Here is a 23591-nt window from a genome sequence, read left to right on the forward strand (position 1 = left end):
GGGGAGGCAGAATTCTGGCTGTCAGTTAGTTATGCTCGCTGACATATAATCACTGGTGGGGTGAGATGGCTCAATTTAGAAGCTTAAATCACTTACTGTTTTGTTTGAGTTAGATTTGCTCACATCTAGTCGAGGAAGGTTCCAATAGGACTTTTTTGCTGCATATAAAAAAAAAAACAGACATAAGACAGTGTGCAACAAATAGATTTTTCCATTCATAACAAGATTTTTTTTAGCATGATGAATTTGTTGTCAGATTTCTTGATTTTAGTCCACCTAAGCTAATAAGATAAACTACGTACGTAGTAGCTTCAAAAATAGCTTCAAATAAATCTGAAAAGGAGCATGTTGAAAAATAAGTGAGGTTATAAGCTGCTGGAAGTGCTTTGCTTTAATATATTTCTCAGAGCACTCCCACTATCTCTGGCCTTGACTGAAAGTACTTGACTTTTATTTTTTAATAAACTATCAGTGGGACTTTTGCCAGAACATTTGATAGACTGGTGAAGTCTTTTTAGTGCATCATGGCAAATGTTAAAGTAATATGTGTCAAATACTGTTTATACCTCAATGCTTAGTAGTGCTGTGTGTTATACATCGTCATAGAAAATACAGGTGTCATTTTGGTGGTGATATGAATTGGGATTTCCTCATTTTTTGACCTATTCAGTCACAGTTGAAAATGTTGCGTCAGGTCTATTTTTGAGTCTTTTTTGTTATCACTTTGTGATGTTTGGATGGATGAATAATGCAGGAAGCGGTATCCCAAAGAAAGTTGAGCGCAAACTAGGAAGAAATCAAGCAACCCCTGATGGGGAACGTGTTTGGCTTTGGGATTCAATTAAAGATAAAAGAAGAAGTGATTCAGATCGCCTGACTGCACAATAAAGAGACAGAAATCCAGCCTATCAAAAAAAAAGCTCTTTATATGTAAATTATATTCACTGTGCACTTTATTCACATGATTTCGCACATTGAAATGTCAACTTTTGACCAACCCAAAGTAGTAAATATTTTTTTTCTTAATGTTCTGTCATGGACTTTTCCAATATTGCATAACAAAATAGTGCTATGAACTGATAACCATGTCAAAAAATGAAAATGACTCCTAATGTACTTTCACACGCAGAAAAAAAAGATTCATAATCAGATATGGCAGCGTTTTTACCAATTCATACTCATTCAGCCCCCCAAAATATGCACCAGGGTATGCATTTGTAGCCAAATATCATTTTACAGTCACTTTCTGTAGTATATTTCATAGAACCTTTTTGGTATCTGGTACATTTAGGACTTAAAACATGTGTTCCATTAAATTGCAATTATTTCAAATAGTTTCTCTCAACTCAACTGAGACTATTCAATAATGAAACTGCACAGAAAAAGGAAGGATGGAAAGATTCAAGGAAGGATGACGCACAAATGTGTATGGAGCTTTTTAATGAGCCATCTATCTACCCCATTAACTTCATTTCACAGCTAAATTACCCATCATTCTCTGTCAGTGGACACACTTCCAAAACAGCAACACAACAACATCTTATTTTGAAAGTTGCATAAGCAACAACATGTTCTAGATCCCCCATTTTTTAAAAAATGTTAAACTGGCTTGTAAGATTCTTAGTTTCAAATACTCATGCTCTTTTAACATTTTTATGTTCAAGTCTCATGTTGCTGTTGTTGGCCTGTGTTTATATTACATTGGTCTTCAAAAAACAATTTTCTGGCACAAAATAAATAGTCACTTTTCATCATCCTATTACATAACACTGAGTGCAGTGATTTGATCTTAAATGAGAAGTCACCCTAGCCCACATTCATCAATTAAAAGCTACTAAAGCAGAGCTTGTCATACTTTATTAGATGAAAATGAAGGTTGGATTTCCATACTGACTGCATCCAATCTTTAGTACTTAGTGGAGAATCATGTATGCCATTATGCAAATAAGACAGACCAGTGACTTGGTGGTATTTCACATGGGCTAATTACATCTATCTTTGCCTCCCTGTTACACGTTCAGTTCTTGTATTAATGAAGCTGGAGATGGAATTATGGAATTTGGACAGTGGTAGTCAGTTTGCCCCTTAATTCGCATGTTGTTCGGGTTCACGTGCATATACGCACACCGCCGAGGCATTTTGGAGTGAGACATCTGTGCCATAATCATTCTGGCTGACTGAGTGGATTCCCAATTACACGCTGGAGTAGAGTTACACTGCCACATTAAGAAGCCATCTCCGAGTGAGTTACTCGTGATCCATGAAAAGTGAATGAGAAACATGGGAAGAGCCCAGGCTCTGAATTTTTGGATTAGATTAATATGCAATCAAGGGCAAAGTGGGCCACTGTAGCCAGATGTACTGCCACTTCATGCAACCTCTTAGTAAAGTTGTGACATTTCTATACTACCATTGACCTCAGTTTCTCTAAAAAATACACTCAACACTGGTAAAACACAATTTCCCACAAAAAGAAACAGTTTAGTCGGATTGTGATGCTCATTGTTTCTGCCATTTCAAGCCATTAAGCAAGAAACAAACAAAAAATGTAAAGTCTAGAATGTTGAAATGCTCCACTAGGATTAAGTTTGGCATCTGGGTAGCTAATCCTTGTAAAAACATCTGTACTGACAAAGAAAATGTGATTTATGGAATATGCTGTTAAAATGACGACAATAGCAACAATATACTGATATTCCAGTATATTTACTCTTTAAAAGTTCATCATATTAACTTTATGCACTACTTTTTCATATTGCTTTTCCAATATACCACATTAGAACATCCCTTTTAATTTTTTTTTTAAAAATATGACAATACTTTGATTTCTTTTTCTTGGTCTCTTTGACAAAAACGTAACCATTAATTTAAAAAAATATATATCCATTGGACATAACAGGAATGACAGGTGTGTCCTCTTTTAATTCAAATCAAGATATAACCCTGGTATAAGTGCTTTTTACTGATGCCTAAAATTCACAAACCCTGCAAACTTTTCTTTTTTTTATTTTTATACCGGAGGATTTAATACTCAAGTAGATCAGACACTATAAAGATGCAAGTTGTTAGAAAAGTAAAAACACATTCTGGTGCTCTAGATATAACTGACTATTCCACTTTTAGCTCCACAACAAGAGTTTCCCATCTTGTCATTTCATATAACTGTTATGTGAAACATGCAGGTCCTTTTGCAGCACATTTATAATGCAAAAAAAAGAACCCAGATGCTCCAATCCAGTTTAATGAAGCAGAGATGTCTTACTCATGGTAGTTTTTTGCCAAGACATGTCGATTTTTTTATCTTCCTCCCCCTAATGTATCACAGTTTCCTTTAACTGTCTCACACAAACTGTGTCAGGCAAAGAAATGCAAGAAATCAGACAGACTGCTTGCTCAGTTCTCAAATCGGTATTTTTGGAAGCTCACCAACAAACATTGGGTGTTTTATTTTATTTTTGGTCATAATAATTTCATCCTCCAAGCTATTAATCCTTTTTCTACCACTTCAATTGCAGTGTATGCCAAATCTCAGAAGTATAATATTGACAATTACAAGACAAACATGCTAATTGGCCTTTGTTAAAATGACCGGAATATATATAAAAATGAAATGTTTATGCCACATTAGAAATTCAGTATTTAAGAAAGATCTTTACTTACTTTTCTGATCCCTTCTTCCTTTTGTCTTCACACTATCTTGTATTTTTCGTCAAAACTCTTTGCTGTCACCATTCGGGATCAGAAATTTAGAATAATTGCGTGTTATTTGTTTGTCAGCTCTTTGGAGAATTGAAAGTTAGTTTACTCTTAAATTTTACCATTATCACATAGATTTTCAATGTCATAAAATGCATTATTTGGTCTATAGTGGTATTCCCATTGTGGGACCCTTTGCCTTCTTTCAAACAGTGTTTACACCTGTTTGTAAGAACTATAATTCTCATCAATCCTTTGGTAAAGTTCATAACCGTACACAAACAGTAACACGTATATATATATATAATACTCTAGTGAGTTAACACAATAGATATTATGTTAGGAGCAAAAGTGTAACATTTCAGCTTTTGTGTTCTCAACACACTAGGTAGGTAAAAAAAGTGCAACATAAATAAATAAAGAGCCCTAACTTTCAATGTTTAGACAAGGCAAATATATAATTTAGTAGCACAATTTTCACAAGTAATGGTTCTCAATTCTATTCTTAACAAGGACCGACAGGTATGATGTAAATAGGTTTTGAGATCAAGAATAAATCTGATGCAGAGTCTTAAGTGTTTCCAAACGTGAGGCTTTTTGTGGAGAGTTTTGGTGGTAATGGATCGTGGAGGCGTGGGCTGGATAATTTTTCTTCCATTGCTTCTAGATTGTGCAGGTTTACCTGGTGAAGTTTTTGATCAAGGAAATGTTTTCCAAACAGACAAGTGCACCTATTAGACACACTGTGTAGTTGTGCCCCCCAGTTATAGTGATGGATCTCAAACAAATCAAGTCTTTGCAGTAGTGATGAATTCTCGTTGTTCACAGCACAGCCTGTTTGTCTCTTAGGTAGTTTTCTTTTATTAAATGGCCTTTTTCCCCCCCAAGAAAAAAACCCATTAGATATGTCTTTATAGCATGACTAAATCAATAACGGTGTCTTAGAGGGTTGGGCTTCTGCTTCTTTGTCATAGCAAGGTTGGACTTCTGTGCTTAGGTGGATGGGAACTCACATTTGATTAAAGAGTCATCCGCTAAAGGACAAGGTGGGTTGTACACTTGAGTGGCTCAATGAATTCAAATTCTGCTCCACACACGCACTGTTTGCTGGCTCTTCCTCCTTTATCTCTTTTCCATTTGCTTTGGTTGTCTTTGATTCTGCAAGATGATAAAGACTGTGTTAGATCCAAGAGCTGGTTGATTCAGTTTTGTTTTTGCTTTTAATATGCTTACAAAAATTCCCCCTTTGAACTAAAAGCATCTTTGTGTCGTCCTCTTGCCTCATTTTGTTGTTTGCTGTCAGTCTGTGTTGGCTTGAACATAAGTTGGATTCATTTGGACAGCATCACAAATTCTATTTTTTTTAACCCCATTGTATACCTGTCTTTCTTTCTAGATGTTGCTCCTTATAATCAGTCACTTTGATTGTTTCTTTGTTTTGGCTGGTGTTTTGATTGCATTTTTTTTTTGCTCACTTGACCTTCAACAGTGCAGACATTGTCCCATTGTGTAGTCAACTTTTTGAGTGTAACTTAGTTCAATGGTTACTTATAATGTCATTATCTAATAGAATTAAGAAAACAACTTGCATGGGTAAATGCAATTTATTTACTGAAGGATGGTAAAGTAAGTTAACCAACGATTTAGCATGTTGTGACCCAATTAACTAGGTCAGACTCTGGGAGAAAGTTAGACTATGTCATGAGAAGTTAATGCCTCCATTATCACAGTGACATGTTAAAGTCCCAAAGTAACAAAGCCTGAGGCTATCACATTGCCACCCTGGTTTTGACTGTTGATGTATTGTGTATGATGTTCTTTTTTGGAAATGTTCTATTTTTAAACCAGATGTAGGAAGACACAGAGCTTCATGAAAGATGAAGCTGACATTGATTCCTATATTAGACCAGTGTATTTATGAAATAATGCAACGAAAGGGGCCAATTCAAGAGTTCCAAATTTAAGTTTCAAGCATTATTTCCCATTTACATTGTAAAATTTACAACACAAGAATACTGACCCATTTAGAAACCTGGTGGCACTATAGTGGCCAGTCTCTTTTATTTTTATTTTTTTTTGTGGGTGGTGCTGAGGTCCATCTGCGTCAGCCATTCTCACTTACTCTCCCCAGGCACCAGCTGTCATGCTTGCCAATCTCACTGCTGTCAAATTTTAGGCCTTACAGCACTAGGCGCACTATGAAAAGGATTGTTTGATATGTGTGGCCTATCTGACACTGATTACCAATGTAATAACGATCACCCTCATACTTAAGGGAGCAATTTAGTGTTCATCCAGCCTATTCTGCATGTTTTTGGAATGTCAGAGGAAAGAGTACTGAGAGAAAACCCATGCAAGCCAGGGGAGAACATGCAAACTCCATGCAGGATGTTTGAAACAAATTTGGGATTGAACCCTCGATCTAAGAAATAGGAGGCTGACACACTAACCATTTTTCCACCGGGCCACCCAGTAAAATACATGTACATTTTATATGTTCCTGAATAATATATAAGTGTTGATTTATGATGATAAAATAATTCCAAATGGCAGCCTGCACTCTGCAAAGATCCCTGTGAATAGTTTCCCCATCTTGTCTAATTCTCCACAATATCTTTTACCTGCAACATGGCATCACTTCATCAATTTATTATAAAATATTTTTAGTTAGGAATACAGCCTTTGTGAATGCGTATCAAGAAATGCATAAAGGAGGTTTGTTAGATTTATAAATTGTGTTTAAAATGTTCCAATTTTCAGTGTGGCTTTTAGGCCAAGCATTGCAGCTTAAAGGTGCGCTGTAAGCAAAGATCTATAATTAACAACATGCTTCATAATAAGCAGTGTAATCTGGATCATGCCCACCCGCTGCCAACTACAACAGATTGGCAGGGAAAGGAGGAGGCTGCCTAGTTGTCCTTTTTGATTTAAAGCCAACTGTGAACTACCTACACAATAACGCCAATTTTATTTTCATTATGCTTCAAACTTAATAGGCATTCTTGGCGTTCCCTTTTATTTATTCGTTTTGGAACCACTTATTTTCACAAGGGTCAAAGGGGGTGCTTGAGCCAATCCCCGCTAACTACAGGGGGGACATCCTGAACTATATTGGCCATCCAATCGGGTGTGCCCTTTAGTCTTTCCTATCTTGTTTTCATGATTAAAACAAGCTCACAATCACTGTTGTAATCATTTTATCGCTTTCATCTATTGTCCACAGGGAAGCAGACATGCCCACCTGAGAAATTCGACTGTGGGGGATCTAATAAGTGTGTTTCATTGTCATGGAGATGTGACGGTGAGAGGGATTGCGAGAACGGTGCGGATGAGGAGGACTGCGCATCTGGTAAGTCTGTCACTTTTTATTGCATATTCTATTATCAGATTTGTCAAATTTATAAACCCCCTCAAAACCTGATGACTAAGGATCATTCTGTAGTAGCTCACAAAACATCATGTGACCTCGGTGGTTCTTCAAGACTCATTTTTAATAAGTGCCGTAAAATGCTGTGGGCTTGATGCTGAGGTTTGAGGTCTTGTGTCATTACACTTCCAACCTGGAGTCTGTTACACATGACACTGCTGCCTAACCAGCCAATAAGATGCTTCTGTCATTACCCCGCTCCTCCCACCCACAACACCCTGCAGTAGGCCCTTGGCCTACTTTGAAGGCACCGTGAAAAATCATCCTGTCCCGCTTCCTTCTTCACGTCAAGAGAAAGACAGCGATTGAGGCTGTTGGGGGGTGTCGTGTTTAGACTTTGAAGATCCTGCCAAATGCCATGTGGCAGGAAAATATGCTTATGGATTACAGCATGGGGGGAAAAATTTTAATTATCCTAAATGATGCAGGTATTTGCTTTGTAAAGTGGAATGTTTGGGTGTGTGGGCATCCACATTACAATAGAATACAATACTTTGTCAAAAAGAGCCAACATATTTAAACAGTGTCATAAATGATCAGCACTTTGTATTTCAATTGAGATCAAAATCTGGAATTTGACATCACACATGCTAAAAGAACTAATAGACTTGAGTATTAAGTATTATTAGGTCGATGGATATTGTAGCTAGTATATCCTATTTGAATACAGGCATGTAGTAAATCATTTATTTCTCTTGGGATATCAGTCTTCATATTAAAGCTTCACTTTCACTTGGTAATTCTGTCACTCACCCATTCGCATATTTCAACAACTTCACTCGCACTGCACATTTCAATCACTGGAAATAGACTGTTATGGGGAGTTGTCAAAAATGCTGCAGTGTATTATTATTGCTAGAGGCTGAAGGTATCATATGATTCACAGTTACAGCCATGTAGTGAGCTGAGAAAGGAGAACTGGAAATGGTTGGAGTTCTCAGTACATCCATTGGCTTCCAAGTGCTATGCGTTTTGAGTTTTAAATGATGAGTTGACTTGCTAATTGTTTTGCAGCAAGGTGAGGTCACTTGTTAGTCAAATTTACCCTTTGGCTTGATGTTGAAGGTTTGAATACCTAATACTCGCCTAGGGGCAAATGCACCTAATTTAATTTCATAAATTTCCATAACGACTCACTCTTGTTACATTTATTTTTAGTGCCTTTCCCCATGTGTAATCCTAATCCTACAGGCTCAAAGTACATTTTTGCACTTATTTTTTTTTGTTAGAGTTTATTTTGGCTCCTGCAAAGAAATTACTCTCAAACCCCAACTGGACCAGCAGAGGGAAAGTCTTTGTTTAATCCCTCAAGAGAAATGAGGAAAAATAAAGGCCACACAATAACACTTTAAAGAGTCACTATGACTTCCATCACGCTATCATCAGCAAAGTTTTCCCTCAAAGATGTGTGAGGGTTCAGATTAAAGGTCACCTGCTGAGTTATTTCCCACGAGGGCTGCTGTGACCCAGCTGAACTGACAGAAAATGTTATTTCTTCTCTACATGTATCACACCACCATGTTATTATTGTATGATGTACTGTTTTGTCACAGCCAGTTATGATGTAGTTTGGCAACACTAAGGAACACTTTGGGTTTTTGTCTGTTGAGTTAGATTTTTATGCTAATTAAAGCTAAAAATGGTCTTTCCTTGGTGGGTGTATTAGGGCAGGATACAGTAAATGGGATGTAGAAGTAGATAAACTGTGTAATGGGTGAAACAGCAAATGGAACAGTCCTCTGTTGAACACACAACAATTATTATTACCCTGGTTGATTACTTGATATTATGATTTGGCTGCCATACAATTGGGGAAAAATACATAATATAGTTATTTAAAAAAAAAAAAAATGAAGTCATAGATGTTTCTATCACATTGTATGTTAAAATATGACATTGAAGCACGTCTCAGGAACATGCTTTAAATAATGTCACCATTGACTACAATGTAAAATTTTGGACTAAAAGGCCCTGGCGTCCACTTATGATCATTTTTCTCAGAAACGACATCATGTAAAATGATAATTCTTCGTTTTTACACTCAGCAGGTCCCAATTAGCCTAAATATCAAAGAAAAAAATTGCATGCATTGCAAGAGTTTAGGAGTTTAATGAATGAAGTTTTGAGTCCTGGAATTGGCCTAATTGTTGTCCTTTGGTCCACCAGATGCCAAAGCCTGCCCCACTGGCGAGTTCATGTGTGCCAACCGCATATGCGTAGCTGTGGCCCACGTTTGCGATGGCGATGACGATTGCGGAGACGGCAGCGATGAGCTCAAGTGCTCTTCGCCTCTCACCTGTGGGCCAAATCATCTCCGCTGTAACAATTCCCAGTGTGTGCCGCTCATGTGGAGCTGCGATGGCGATCCCGACTGCGCTGACGGTTCGGACGAGGGGCCCGAACGATGCGACGGCGTCCTTCTGGCGATCAGCAGGGCTAACTGCACCGCTGAGGAGTTTCGCTGTTCCAACGGCGAGTGTGTGCGTCTAGGCTGGAAATGTGATGGCGATCCAGACTGCAAAGACAAGTCAGATGAATCAGATTGCCGTAAGTTTCTTTCCTCATTTTGTAGTGACCATCAACTTCCATGTTGTCTTACTAGACAATTAGATATTGATGACCCTACCTGATTATCCATCCTTGTGACTGATGACTACTTAGACACATAGTAAAGGCAAAAAAATACACATATGACATGTGAGACTATGTGAACTTCACTCTCAAACATGGTGTGCTTGAAGGCTGTCCTTGTCCCTGACCAGATATAACTGTAATGACTTTCTTTTCTCGAAAAGCCCTGATCTTCACACTGGATTTGTCCGGACAAACACATTTGACAAGTATGTTGGACAGAGCTAGGTTGCCTGAAGTGGAGAAAATGTGATATATAACACCTCAGATGATGGAAAAAGAAACACATTGCTGAGAGAATACACCTGATTGATGTGGGGAAAAGACTGACCTTTATGCTTGAGGGTTGGGACTTGTGTACATCTTTGATGTGTGTTTTGTTCTGCACCACAGATTTTGGCTGGATTACAAAAGTAAACAAAAACATAAAGCATTGTGTTTGTAATACTTTCTATATTTTCCCCCAAAATTTCAACTTTGTTGGTCTTAAAATACATCACTTTGCATTATAAAAATGTCAAGGCACATCACCATCTGAAAATCCTAACATTTAAACCTTCATCTATATTAACAATCTAAGATTATTCACACATTCAATATTTATGTTTTCTCACTGGTCTTGCATCACCAAAAGTTGATGTAAAAATAAGTAGTATGATGATTTAAATCCCATGACTTTAAGACTTTTTTTCCTCAGAATATTACTTCAATTGCCACCAAATAAACCCAAAATCTGTCATGCAATGTAAAAAAATAAACCACAAAAATACTTCAATCTCATTGATTGCAATTTTAAACATGTCATTTTGCACAAATTCTTGTAATATTTCCACTTAAACCTCGTGATATTGACATTTTTCTCTAAGAATATTACAATCCATCCCTATTTAGATAATCTTCTGTGGCACCCTTGACTATCTTTCCCATCATAGCAGTGTGCCACGTTACAGTGGTTGGGAAACACTGTTGTCTAAACTACATACACAATAGTCTTGCTTTGAACATGACCCCATGTTGTTTTGTCCATCTTGAAAGATTGAAAATACTTTGTGTGTTGTGTGCACAGCCCTGCTAACCTGCCGTCCTGATGAGTTCCAATGCGGTGATGGCTCTTGCATCCACGGCACCAAGCAGTGCAATAAGGTCAACGACTGCCCCGATCACAGCGATGAATCCGGTTGCGTCAACGGTGGGCTCTATTTTCTTTTCATGCTCTCTCTTCCATGTCCACAAGTGGCTATTAGAGTATGTTTTCCTTCTATGTTGTAGCTACAAAATGTGAAGGCCCCCTGAAGTTCCTTTGCAAAAATGGGGAGTGTATTGATAGTTCCAAAGTATGCGACTCGATCAAAGACTGCAAGGACAGATCAGATGAGCCAAAGAAAGAGTGTGGTAAGACACAGTTTGGTACTACGTGATGACTTTTGTGAATGAAATGTTTGACAGTAAAAAGTAGTTCTTGGATGAGGGTATTTTATGACAACCACCCTTTTTGAAATGAGCAAACATTTCAAAGAATGGGGAATTTACACAATAGAGTAAAAGGGTTCAAGCCCATTTATCACCATCTTGTTTTGATCTGGCTCAACGAACACAGTTACCTCGCTCTTCTTACCGCAAAGACTTCAGAGGCTGACTCGAAAAAGCCTCACTGATCACAACAAAAGTCTGCTTGTTCTAATTACTTTCAAACAAAAAGGAAATGTCTTGTGTGGTGTGTGTTATCTCAGTGTTTTACATCTTAAAAAGACCAAAATAGTGTGCCAATCATAGAGTAAAACTTGTAATTTTATTTTAATGTGACCTTGTATTTCTTCCCTTTGTCCTTCAATTCCACTTTTTGTGTGTTTATCAAAGTGCACGCACACACCTTCCTCATCCCGCTGTTCTCTCAACCATTCATTTGCAAGATGTTCTCCCAACTGCGCGCAAAAGCACACACATGCTACAATTACACGCTCAACACATTCACAAATAGTCTGCATTTACAGTATCTGACTTACACAAGGGACAATACATGCAATGTATTTTTCTCTACTGTAAAATAGCAAGCTCCTTAGGAATAGTGGCATATACAATGCAGCCTCATTAACTAATTTTTATTTACACTTTTTGCAGCATGTACTCTAACTTGCAGAAACATACACTTGTACAATATGTTTCACTTAAAGAGATTTTATTTCCAATATTGGCACTATTTTTAAAACATGTAGTATTATTGCTACAGTTTAAAATGGATCTTGTCCAAAACTGCATTCTATTTATTTCTCATTTGTGTCTAGTAATTGAATGCTGCCAAAACAAAACACAAAGGAGACCTAACAAAGAGAGCTTGATTCCCATTAAAGCGGCACTTTGCGCCAAAACAGTTGAACGGTGTCACGAAACCCTTTTAAATCGTAACAGCAGAACAAGGTCTCTATAGTACATATATTAACTCCCCCTCTTATGTACTGAATGAAGCCCTGCTCTCATTGAGACACTGAGGAAGTAACAAATAAAGGGCCCTGGCAAATAAATTAAGTAAGAAGGCTGTTGGCAATATTAAATATTCATGTGTATTTTTTCTTTTTCACGTGTTGTTTCTTTAGTAGTTTAATCCATTCTCTTTTATCACCCCTGTGCAGTTGTCAGTCGTTCATTGTGCAGCTGTGCACATTTGTTTGGGCATGGCCTTAATGCAAAACCTGGCTGCTGTATACATACAGAAATTGGAGGGATTTCATTTTTTTTGTAGCCTCTATATTTCGTTCTAGTTTCACTAGTGATGGGCAACAATTTGCTTGTTTTTAAAAGGTTGAATTCCCTTTATTCTAAAAGAGAGAGAGGTAAACGTTTACTGTAAAACATGTTCAAGACAGAATGACAACATAGGGCACCATTACTTAACTAGAAATGCTAAGGAATATATGAAATAGATCTCCTTAGTTAGAATTGGAGTCCCACTGTCTCTCAAGAAAGGATTAACCTAATTGGTTAACTTTCAAGGAAAGAACTCTGTATTAAATGAGTTAGTGAGAGCACATCAATTTTCTCACTGTTTCTCCATTTTCACTTTTTCAATTTAATGAGACTTTTGCTGGATAACTGGCATCTCGGAATGTCTGCTCTGAGCCTGAATTCATCAGCACATGAGCCGACAAGTGATTATGAGTCTCCTTGATTTTTTTTGGAAAGAACTTGATCTGGATCAGATAAAAGAGATAGAAATAGTGAGCGCCAAACAACCGGAGATGAAATTCTTTGAGACTGAGATTCCTCTTGTAACTGTATCTTTGCCATACATCAAACACCCGTGAAGCTGGCACTTCTTTTATATGAATCCATTGACCATATCTTGATCCTGATTGGCTGTATGCATTGATTTTGCAGGGCTTAATGAATGTACGATAAACAATGGTGGCTGTTCTCACATCTGCACGGATCGACCAATTGGCTTTGAGTGTCAGTGTCCTGTCGGCTACCAGCTTCTGGACAAGAAGACTTGTGGAGGTATTTCTGGACACCCATACATCACATGTTTTAGATCAGAAGAATGGAGTAGTTGACATGGAAGCAACTTCTTACCAAAACTCAACATCAGATCATAACCCATTATAGCTGTTGTCTTTCTGAAATACATGACTTAACTTTAGTTATGTACTCATCTGCTGCTGTTGCTGGGATGAATAAATCACTTTGTGTCTGCCTGACTCTTCCGCAACTGATTGATAACATCTTTTTCCTCATCTCCCCTTTAGACATTGATGAATGTGAGAACCCAGACGCCTGCAGCCAAATTTGCATCAACTACAAGGGAGATTTTAAGTGTGAATGCTATGAAGGGTATGAGATGGATCCTGTCACCAAGACCTGCAAGGCAGAGGGTGAGTCTTAAGCCATTAATTGAGAGAGTGTTGGTCATGTGACATGAGAAAATTTCCACTGAGTTTTTATAGATGAGGCTCATTTGTAACCTGAAATGGTTTGCTTCACAAATCCATAGAGAGGAAGAGCTAAAATAATCGGAGGAGGAAATGGCATTTAGGTTCATATATCCAATTTGAAGCATAAATTAGCAATTATTTTATAAAGTGATACATTCAGTATACATGTAAAACGTGGAAATGTAATTGCTTTCACAAATAAGTCTGCCAAACTGGCAAATCTTGTTCTGGGATTGACTGCCCACCAAATTAGGGTGTCGCCTGCCTGTGGCTGTAGTTGGCTGGGATAGGCTCCAGCACCCTCCTGAGACCCTTGTGAGTATATGGAAAATTAATCAATGAAAACTGGCAAAACGGCTTACAAAAAAAATAAATTTTGTGCCTCTGTTTACAAGCTTGAGATATTTTCCCCCAAATCACATAGCTGGTCTAAGTATATTCTATAGTCTTGTTTCATTATGATTCAGTCTAATTCTTCAGGGAATACTTGCTGAGCCATGGTCACTGCTAATAATATTTCAACTAATTTGGCCTCCAGTTAGTCATTTGCTAAATTTGTGCTGAATAAAAGGAAACGCTAAAAGGCCATATCATGTTTTGCCGTGATCAATCTCTGGGGCAATTAGTAAGGATTTTAAAACATGGCAGATTCTCTTTACACACTTCTCTCTTCAAATGTTTCATAACCCTTTAGCTGCTCTTGACAGAAGGGATGGATGCCTTTATGCTGATTATTATTTTTTTCAACTATTTATTTTATTCCGATCTGATCCAGTTTTCTTTTACACCAATACAACAATATTTTTAGACCAGAAAAAACATTACTACCTGCAGATGACAAATCATATTTTCTAAAAGTTACATCCTCAAGAAATACCGTTTACAAATACTACACAAGGCTCTTTTACTACCTTTAATTTCTAACAAGAAATCACGATGGTTCCGTAAACACGTCCAATCTTGTGACCAAATCCAAATATTGTCTCCAAAAATATCTAAAATTATGCTGAAACTGAGTCTAAGATTGCGACCTCACTAATTGATGTTGATAGACATCCAAATAATTCAAGTCAATGAGTTAATTGGCTAGATTTAGTTAACAAAATTTATATATCGCATCCCTCTGATTCTATGTGTATATTTTTAAACTAAATCTATTGTCTCTGCTTTACTACCAGTGAGTTTGCAATTTGCAAAAGCTTAGGGACCCCTGAATGACTAGTTATGTGTCAAAATGCAGCTGGACCACTCTGTTACGAGGAGGTCTGCTGTGGGGGCCCTTCTAACCAGCAGTGGATCATATAGCTGTCATCAAAATGGACACTTTTTTTTTTAAACGCTCCCATCATGCAGCAGTATCCTGCAGTAGTAGTAGAAACATTTTTAAGCATGATACAACTTGTCGTTGACATTGACTGTCTGAAGGAAAACGGGGGCAAGTGAGTCATTAAAAACAAAAATCTCATGTCTGCCTTTGGCCAGCTGCCATCCTATTATTGCATGGTGTGCTAAAAGCATGGGTCAGTGGAGAGGTTGTATCCAGTTGCTTTAAACCATTCTGTTCAGGCAAAACATTTGGCTTTTTTTCTGGCTGGATAGAATACAAAAATAACATGGTGAGAATGCTAGAAGATTTTGTTCAATTGAGGGCCATATTAAAATGCAAGCCGGGTGACTTCATCCCAAGTTGGATCTCTAAAAATAGACTGGACTACTCCCAAATTGCAACAAGGACACACATGGGTAAAAGGCAATTGCAGTGAATGGCTATGGGCTAATGACATAATAAAGCTTCTGCATAATTCTCACATAAAAATCCGAACTTTTTCTTCTTTTACTTCTTAACTAAATAAGCATCATCAGAATAAATGTAATATAAATAAACCTTTCATAATTAGTTTTTTTGGAAGTAACCAGGCCTTGAAAATGTAAAAAAATATGCTCTTATTTGGTATTTTGAAAATCATACTACCCTTTGTATTGTTTTTTGTTTTTTAGCAGTAAAAGTAGTAACTATATGAAAAAGACCTGGAAAAACAACACATTCTTTTGAACAATCATTTTGGTCCTCATAGTTAGCATTTTAAAATGATAGAATGCTAAAAATATATTTTTTCTTTGAAGGAAAAAGCCCTTACCTCCTGTTTACCAACCGACATGAGATCCGACGCATCGACTTGGCAAAGAGGGACTATAGCCAAGTGGTTTCAACCCAGAAAAACACTGTGGCTCTTGACCTTGACGTGGCAAATAACCGAGTCTTCTGGTGTGACCGCTTTCATCGGAAAATCTACAGGTATGACTTGAACACAAATTGTATGATCCAGTGAGGTGTTAACGTTTCATCTAAAAATGTAATTGGGCAAATCTTGGCTATGATCTCCCATTTTATTTGACCTCTCGTCGCTTTCCTAAATTAACTTCCTCCCTGGAGTGAATTGCAATTGGAACAGCATTTATATAGAAAATCGTAGCGCTCGTGGGAATATAAATGGGAAATTGCTGTTTGGGAGCATGTGTGTCCAGCCTTCACCTCACACCTTTGTCATGCTGACATCCTTTGCGAGAAGCCCCCACCCCCCCTTGGCAAGGCCTTGTCTATTTTGATAAATGGTCCATCCGGCAAGGACTTTTAAACCCTACATGAACCTGCTCAGAGTTAAGCTCAAGGTTTAGGGGTCCTTGTCACACAATATAGGATAAATAGAAGGTTCAGAGATGGAGAAAATGTTTGTTATACATTTGACATTACATTAGATTAGTAATAAATTCAGTTTCTTTCATTGCAGTTATATTGTACTTGTTGTCCTCCGGTAGCAGAAAAATCAAGCGTTATAATTTTTTTTCCTTAGAAACACATTGATCACCAAAATTCCAATGCAAAAAATGACACTAATCGGATTTGTCTCATCAAACAATGTTGGTTAAAAAAAACTAATATTAATTGTCTCCATATGTCTCTAAGAATTTTACTTTACTGTGTTAAGCATTTATGCATTTTTTTGTGCCAAATTAGATCCCAATGTTAGTGACTTATTACGGATGCATTCTGCTCAGTCTTCTATTCTATTTGTTGGTGGTTTTAAAGGCCTATAGTGGCAAAATGACTCATAGGTTTGTTATTTTGAGTCGCTTACAATGTACCCCCGTCTGGCAGTGCTTTCATCCACGAGGCAAATGATCCATCTCAACAAGTGCAACTGGTGGAATCGTCGCTACAAAGCCCGGCAGGTCTTGCTCTGGACTGGCTACAACACAACCTCTACTGGACCGATTCTGGGGATAAATCAGTCTCCGTGGCTTCAGTTGATGGCACCAGACGGCGTACTCTCATCAACACAGATCTGAGTGAGCCAAGAGCCATAGCGCTGGACCCCCATCATGGGTAAGGTGTAGGCTGTGTTCATACTAAATAATAATAATAATAAGTATGCAAGGACAAAAGACACTCATTCTGTTAATTGATATTGCATAGTAACTCAATCAGGGAGACTAGTGATGCGTTGGATTTATTTGTGATGTATTGAAGTAATTTAAATCACTCTAACCAATAGGTTTGATGTTCATATATATATTTATATATATGGATTTTCAACATAGCAAATAATTCATACTCATGGAGGAAGAGAAGCACAAAGAATAGTCAATGTGACACCTGAAGACTGATTGTATTTTCCCCAAAAATGTAATAGTGCGGTAAAATAGACTTATTTTTTCACTGGATGGTGCCGCAGTGGATTGTTGATTGCTATCTACATAATTCTTATCATTGTTGTGTGTGTAAGTAAACCAGGAGGTGTAGGAAGTCAATTTTCCAGTGAATAATTGAATAGGGAAAATAACATAAAAATAGCACTCACAGGGAGATTATCTTCTTCAAATGGAAAGGAATTAAGAAAAGATGTTGATGTTGCTGAAGATATAGACCTTTAATTCCTACGGCTCAATATGGAGAAATTTGATAATCACAATAACAGAAGGCCAATATATTTATACAGCTCCTGAGGATGGAATTATAAGCAAAAAACATGTCAAATTTAATAAAGTAGATTTTTTAATTAGTCATTTCTAATTCAGCTGTATACTATGAAGAACTAAAAGAAAATCCAATTCATAGCAGAATAAGAAAAATATTAAAAATCAAGCCCATTTAAAAAAAAAAAATGTTTCTACATCAGGCCACTACTAACTTTCTTTGTTCCATCCAGTTTCATGTACTGGTCCGACTGGGGCACGAGAGCCAAGATAGAGAAGGCCGGGATGAATGGAGTGGACCGACAGGTGCTGGTGGCTGATAACATTGAATGGCCCAATGGCATCACCTTAGGTGAGAGCAAAACGCCTGTTTATCAAGCCACAGAGGGAACTGAAATGTGATTTAAAATGACAATTTGAATCATAAGGCTTTAACATAAAATGGACCGTTTGGACTTAGACATTTGGTCGCCATTAAACATTACACAGAGCTAATATTGGACAAAGTTAGAACATCTAATCACGATAATCTTCTGTTCTTCGACATAATCAATGATAGGATTTGTTGGTCAGAGTGCAAATGTGCCCTGTGGCAAACGTCAATTTTGATGGTGTTTATGCTATTAGATGTTGCTAACCGTCGTCTGTACTGGGTGGATTCTAAACTACACCACATTGCCAGTGTGGACCTGAACGGAGCTCATCGTAGAACACACATAGCATCGGCAGAGAGTCTCGGACACCCCTATGCGCTGGCTGTGTTTGAGGTTGGTGTCATGTGAGATTTATTGGAAGTAACCTCACATTATCTTTCAAGGCTTATGCACTGCCAGGTGTCTGGGCTATCATCATTCATAGCTCTTATTAGAATAGCAGGCTGTAATGGTAAATATATAGCACATTTCAGTAGGTCCATTTTTGCCCTTGTGCGGCCAGTTTATGACGTCTTTGTGACATATTGTGCATTATTTGTCTTCGGTAATATATACAGTGAACATCATTGCAGGGTGTATTCCAATTCTATCTGCAATATATAGAAGTTGTGAAACATTTTGCAATAGTTGTACATTTGGGCACCTCATTGTTTTTACATATTTAACATAAGTTCTTTCAATTTTCTTGTGTAGGATCGTATTTATTGGACGGATCGAGACAAGGCGTCAGTCTTCATGGCTAACAGGCTGACGGGAAAAGACATTCACTCTCTTGCTGAAAACCTCAACGACCCACACGACATTGTTGTCTTCCACCAACTGCGACAACCCCAAGGTGTGTGTGTGTGTGTGCGTATTTCTAGTGTATGCACACGTTCTTATGTGCTACATCACACCCTTTAAAAGTGAGATTGTGTGTGAAGTTCAACCACTTCTATGCGACCACTCTGTGGGATATTGTCAAGCCGCATGCATCAATAAATGATGTGCTGAGGTTTGTGAGTGTGGTGTACTCATCAAAGGGCTAAGCAGTCAGCAATCTCTTCAAACTTGATGCCAACCTGATTTCCTCACGGAATTGTGGCAAATTGATTTACCGCAACGTTGGTGGCTTTGCATTTGTTGTCTTTTTTTCCCGGTTGTTTATAGAATAGGATTGCAATCCTTATTTTGTACGTGTAGATAGATGTTGGTGCTGTAACTTTGACATATTACATGCAAAAAAGTCATTTCTCAATCTTTCAGTTCGATAGTTTTATATATATTCTGTCTTTAGTCAATGCCTTTTTTCCTGGGCCTTCTGGGAGGATTGATGCAAACCAATCCAATTTTCTTAACTGCACTACTATCACATTGCAATTTCCAAAAGTCAATACTATACAATTGCGCAATACAACATTATATCACAGTGCTAAGTCATTTGCAGTAGTTCAGATTCCATATTGAAAAGTAGGTCAGAGCTCATTATGATGCTTAGGCAACCGCAGAAACACGTTAACCCAAATAGCTCATTAACTGGTACATTTGGAGTTCTTCTCACTTATTATGGGTCTCTTTATTTAATATTGCCTCATCTTAAATGCACTTTATCCAGATTCTTCTCCGTTACTATTTGTAGGTCCAGACAGCTGTAATCTGGGCAATGTGGCCAATGGAGGATGCGAGTACTTGTGTCTTAAAGCACCCCAGATTACAGAGCATTCTCCTAAATACACCTGTGCTTGCCCCGATGGACAGGACCTTGGCCCTGATATGAGGGCTTGTGTGCCAGGTAAGACTTTGGACTGGAAAAACTGGAAAATAATGAGGTCTTTAAAGGGGTTTAAGTTCATACTTTCTTTGTTACTTTTCCCTGAGGTTTGTATTCAGGTTATTTTTAGTGGGTTTTTTTGTTAATAAATGAAAATCAAGTCTTAGACTGGAATGGTGCATCCAAGTGTATTTATTCATATCCCTGTGGGTGAAAGTGAGTTAATTTCCATTTATAAAAAATATCAAATCTAGGTTACAGCCTTAGTTTGTCCATGAGTTCAACCCTAATGGTTAAATATCATTATTTTTTACTCATTTTGTGTAGTACCAAGAAACGACATGGCACCCTTGCCCACCAGGACCCTCGTGATGGCTACTCCGACATCTGACTTCTTTACGCCAATTTCCGGAGGCGTCTCGCAGTCTGACGGCACCCTGCGTTTGACTACGTCACCTCTCGCTGCCCTAGAGCCACGGGCGCCTCTTGGCACTGTCAAGACTGTTTCATCACAGGAGTCAAAGGCGCTTGGATCGCACTCAACTGCCACCGTCACCGTTGAATCCACTACACCTGCAGGGGACAGCAGCGTATCACAACACTGTAAGCAAGCTGTTTACTTGACTTTTTTTTGTTTGACCCTGCTGTATTTGGAAAGCTCTGTTGTTGTAACTAAGGGTTCTTTCCATGAGGGTCGCTTTTGAAACAAATAATAAGAAACTCATGTGGTTTTTTTAGGTGGATGAAATAATGCATTACAACAACAATTTAAACAAATCCATCATACACCCATCCATTTTTATATACTTATAGACATTATGGAAGAAATACTTTGATTTTACATATAAAAGGCATGACCCTGAAGTAAAATGGAGCAGTGACTTGTGATAACTCAATTCATATAGTGATTGATTGGACCACTTGCACTACCTATTTACTTCTTTTTGGCTCATAACCCAGTTTTTTTTTATTACCGTTTCCTTCCATCTGCCCTCCCCTATTCTCCCATCTTATCACTCATTCCTTCTCACATTGTTTCATTCCTTAATGAACCTTCCCCTTTATTTACACTCTGTCATTCTCTCATTTCGTCTCCTTCTAATGGTTTAATGTCTTCTTACAGCTGGAAGTGAACATTTCCTTCTTGGAGACAATATGACAGTTGCTGTTTTAGGAGTGGTCATCCCTATTGGTAAGTCACATTTAAACCTTTCTCATTGTTTGTCTTTCCTTGTTGCCCTGGAGTCTATGATCGATGTATATTCTAATCATAATCATCAAGTCTGGAACCAGTAGAGAAGTTTGGCCAAAAGTTTCTCTTCTCTGTCTGTCGGACATAGCTGCATTATTAATTTTGCACAGCTGGTGCACTCTCACCCCTGTATATGTGTACGTGTAAAGGTTAGCACACCCACGTTGCTGTTTTTTTTAACTACTTGGACAATGTGTAACAGACGAAAATAGGGAAGGCAGGTCAGATTAGAGTATGACAAGGCATGCTCAGTACACGAGCAGTGCTAATAGTGCGGCTTGGAGGAGCCCTCACCCATATTTCAGAAAGGAGAAAAATTTGATTTGGACACAGTGCAGTTGTCCAGTGCCAAATACCACTATTTTTATTCCCACCAAATTTTTTGTTAAATAATTTTGGTAATGGAAGAGTGGTTATCACGTTGGCATCGCAGTTCTGAAAGCGAGTGTTCAATCCCAGCTTTGGACCACCCCATCTGGAGTTTGCATCTTTGCCCTGGGCTTGCTTGGGTTTTCTCCAGGGTACTCCAATTCCATCCTAAATCCCCCAAAACATGCATGTTTTGATTTTCAAAACATCCTCATCTTTCATTTTTTGCTTCTTGATGACATTTCCATGCCTCTTCGTTATTTCCCTGCACGCCATTCCCCGCACGTCCTTTCACGCTATGGGTCGATGACGCTTCATTAACGCTGCCAACCTCCCCCCTGTGTGTTAAACACATGCAGTTCCTGTCATTGCCACAGTGGTGTTCGGCCTGGTGTGTGCCGGGGTCTACGTGGCTTGGCGGAATTGGAAGCGCAACTCCACCAAGAGCATGAACTTTGACAATCCCGTCTACCGCAAGACCACCGGCGAGGGCGAAGAGGACGAGATCCACATTGGTCGGACAGACGCTATGGGACACCAGGGCCACCACGGGCACCACGTGCACCACGCTCATCACCTCCATCCATACCAGCAAAGCGTTGGCATGGGAGTGGTGAGCTCAGGAGGTGGTGCCTGCCCACAATTTATCACCCTACCGCTGGGGGGTAGTGTGGTCGATCCGGGGACTCATTGGTACACGGAACAGCCCATGCTTGCCACTGCCTGAGCTACGAGCTGCGGCTTCAGGGGAAAACATGGCTACAGTGGCTGGTGCACAACAGCGAGGTCAAAGGTGATTGTGGTCGCCGAGGAAAAAGGGCATACATATCATCCAATGCTAAGTCATATGCCAATTTTCCTAATTCTAGCGTTTTTGACAATTTCTTGTTGTGGAAGCTGGGTCAATTTTTGCTGAAGTCATGTTGTTGTTTGCCATTTTCTGGGTTTGTCCTTTGCTTGAGTGTGGATATTCATTATCAGTAAGTGAACCTGTTTTTTTTCCTACACTGGCTGCCATTAACCATGATAGATGCCCATACCATTCCTTGCCAGCTCTCCTAGTTCCAAAGGATTTAACGTCCATCATTGTCAAACAGGTATTCATGGGAAATGTGGATCTGCGTTGATGGGACAATCTGTATAGATTCATACTATGTTAAAATGAATTGTGTTCCTGGAGCCTTTTGTGTATTTGAAGAAAAACACTTTTGGGCTGTTTTCTTAGTCTGCACCTGGGAGTGCCGTTATGCGCTAATGAACTGAGAAGCATTATTCATATTTGACCTTCAACAGTCTACAAAGTACTACGACATTAAAGGGGAAAAGTGCTTGAGGAGCAGAAATATGGATACTTCTATTTTACTGTGATGTTGAAACGCTGCAAAGTCTCAACTTTTAGTCAGGAAGGAATATTGCAATTATGCGTATGCCTGCAATTTACATAAATACACAGCAATAGAGAATAGATGGAAATGCATTGTTCACTTGCTCCCCGAAACAAACCTGCATGAGTAGTTGCTTCACAATTCAGTCATTTATTGTGTGATATGAGTGGGAGGGCCCAAAAAGGTGTTGTCATAGGTTTGACAAAGACAAATATCACATTTTCCTTTCTCCCTGATTCTGACACTGTGTAAAGCTTGTGCGAGTGGGTGTTGACTGTAACACTTAATGTGATTTCTAATGTTCATCCCAGGGCCATATTTGAACGGTTTTTACACTCTGTTGCACAACCCTCTTTGAATGCCTTCTGTGTCGCATGAAAGTTTGTGAAGCTGTGCTCAATGTGTGTAGATGAATGGGTGCGTAATTGTGTCTGTATGACAGCCATGAGGGTGCTTTTTGACTCATTGATATGTAAATATGTTTTTCCAAAAGGTTTTTAATGATGTAAAATAGGCTTGATGTAAAAGAGATGATGTAAATAAGATTTTAGATAGTGTTCACAGGTATATTAATTTATTTGTACAAAGAGAGCACTGAATTCCCTGCTTGGAAGAAATGAAAATTCTTCACCAAAGTTGTCAGAATTGTTTTTTTTTATGTGCGTCAATGTTTTTTTTTTTTTTGTGGGGGGGTCGGGGGCCTTATTTTTGCGTTAGTCCATGTAAGCTACAGTGGACCCGCTTGA

At 38.5% G+C, this 23591-nt stretch overlaps 1 protein-coding gene across 1 annotated transcript in view; it reads left to right on the forward strand.

The window, feature by feature from the left end:
• LOC144201493 (low-density lipoprotein receptor-related protein 8-like) overlaps nt 1-23519 on the forward strand; it is a 34368-nt gene extending 10849 nt beyond the window's left edge. The window contains exons 4-18 of the mRNA XM_077724178.1: nt 6920-7045; nt 9290-9670; nt 10821-10943; nt 11024-11146; nt 13127-13246; nt 13495-13620; nt 15805-15976; nt 16838-17065; nt 17889-18007; nt 18283-18422; nt 18783-18924; nt 19708-19860; nt 20167-20442; nt 20963-21031; nt 21820-23519. Of these exons, the coding sequence (XP_077580304.1) occupies nt 6920-7045; nt 9290-9670; nt 10821-10943; nt 11024-11146; nt 13127-13246; nt 13495-13620; nt 15805-15976; nt 16838-17065; nt 17889-18007; nt 18283-18422; nt 18783-18924; nt 19708-19860; nt 20167-20442; nt 20963-21031; nt 21820-22187 (2666 nt within the window). The 3' untranslated portion in view covers nt 22188-23519. The remainder of the gene's footprint in view (nt 1-6919; nt 7046-9289; nt 9671-10820; nt 10944-11023; nt 11147-13126; nt 13247-13494; nt 13621-15804; nt 15977-16837; nt 17066-17888; nt 18008-18282; nt 18423-18782; nt 18925-19707; nt 19861-20166; nt 20443-20962; nt 21032-21819) is intronic.
• The last annotated feature ends 72 nt before the right edge of the window (nt 23520-23591 follow it).

The sequence above is a fragment of the Stigmatopora nigra genome, chromosome 9 (assembly GCF_051989575.1).
Source record: "Stigmatopora nigra isolate UIUO_SnigA chromosome 9, RoL_Snig_1.1, whole genome shotgun sequence".
Lineage (NCBI taxonomy): Eukaryota > Metazoa > Chordata > Actinopteri > Syngnathiformes > Syngnathidae > Stigmatopora > Stigmatopora nigra.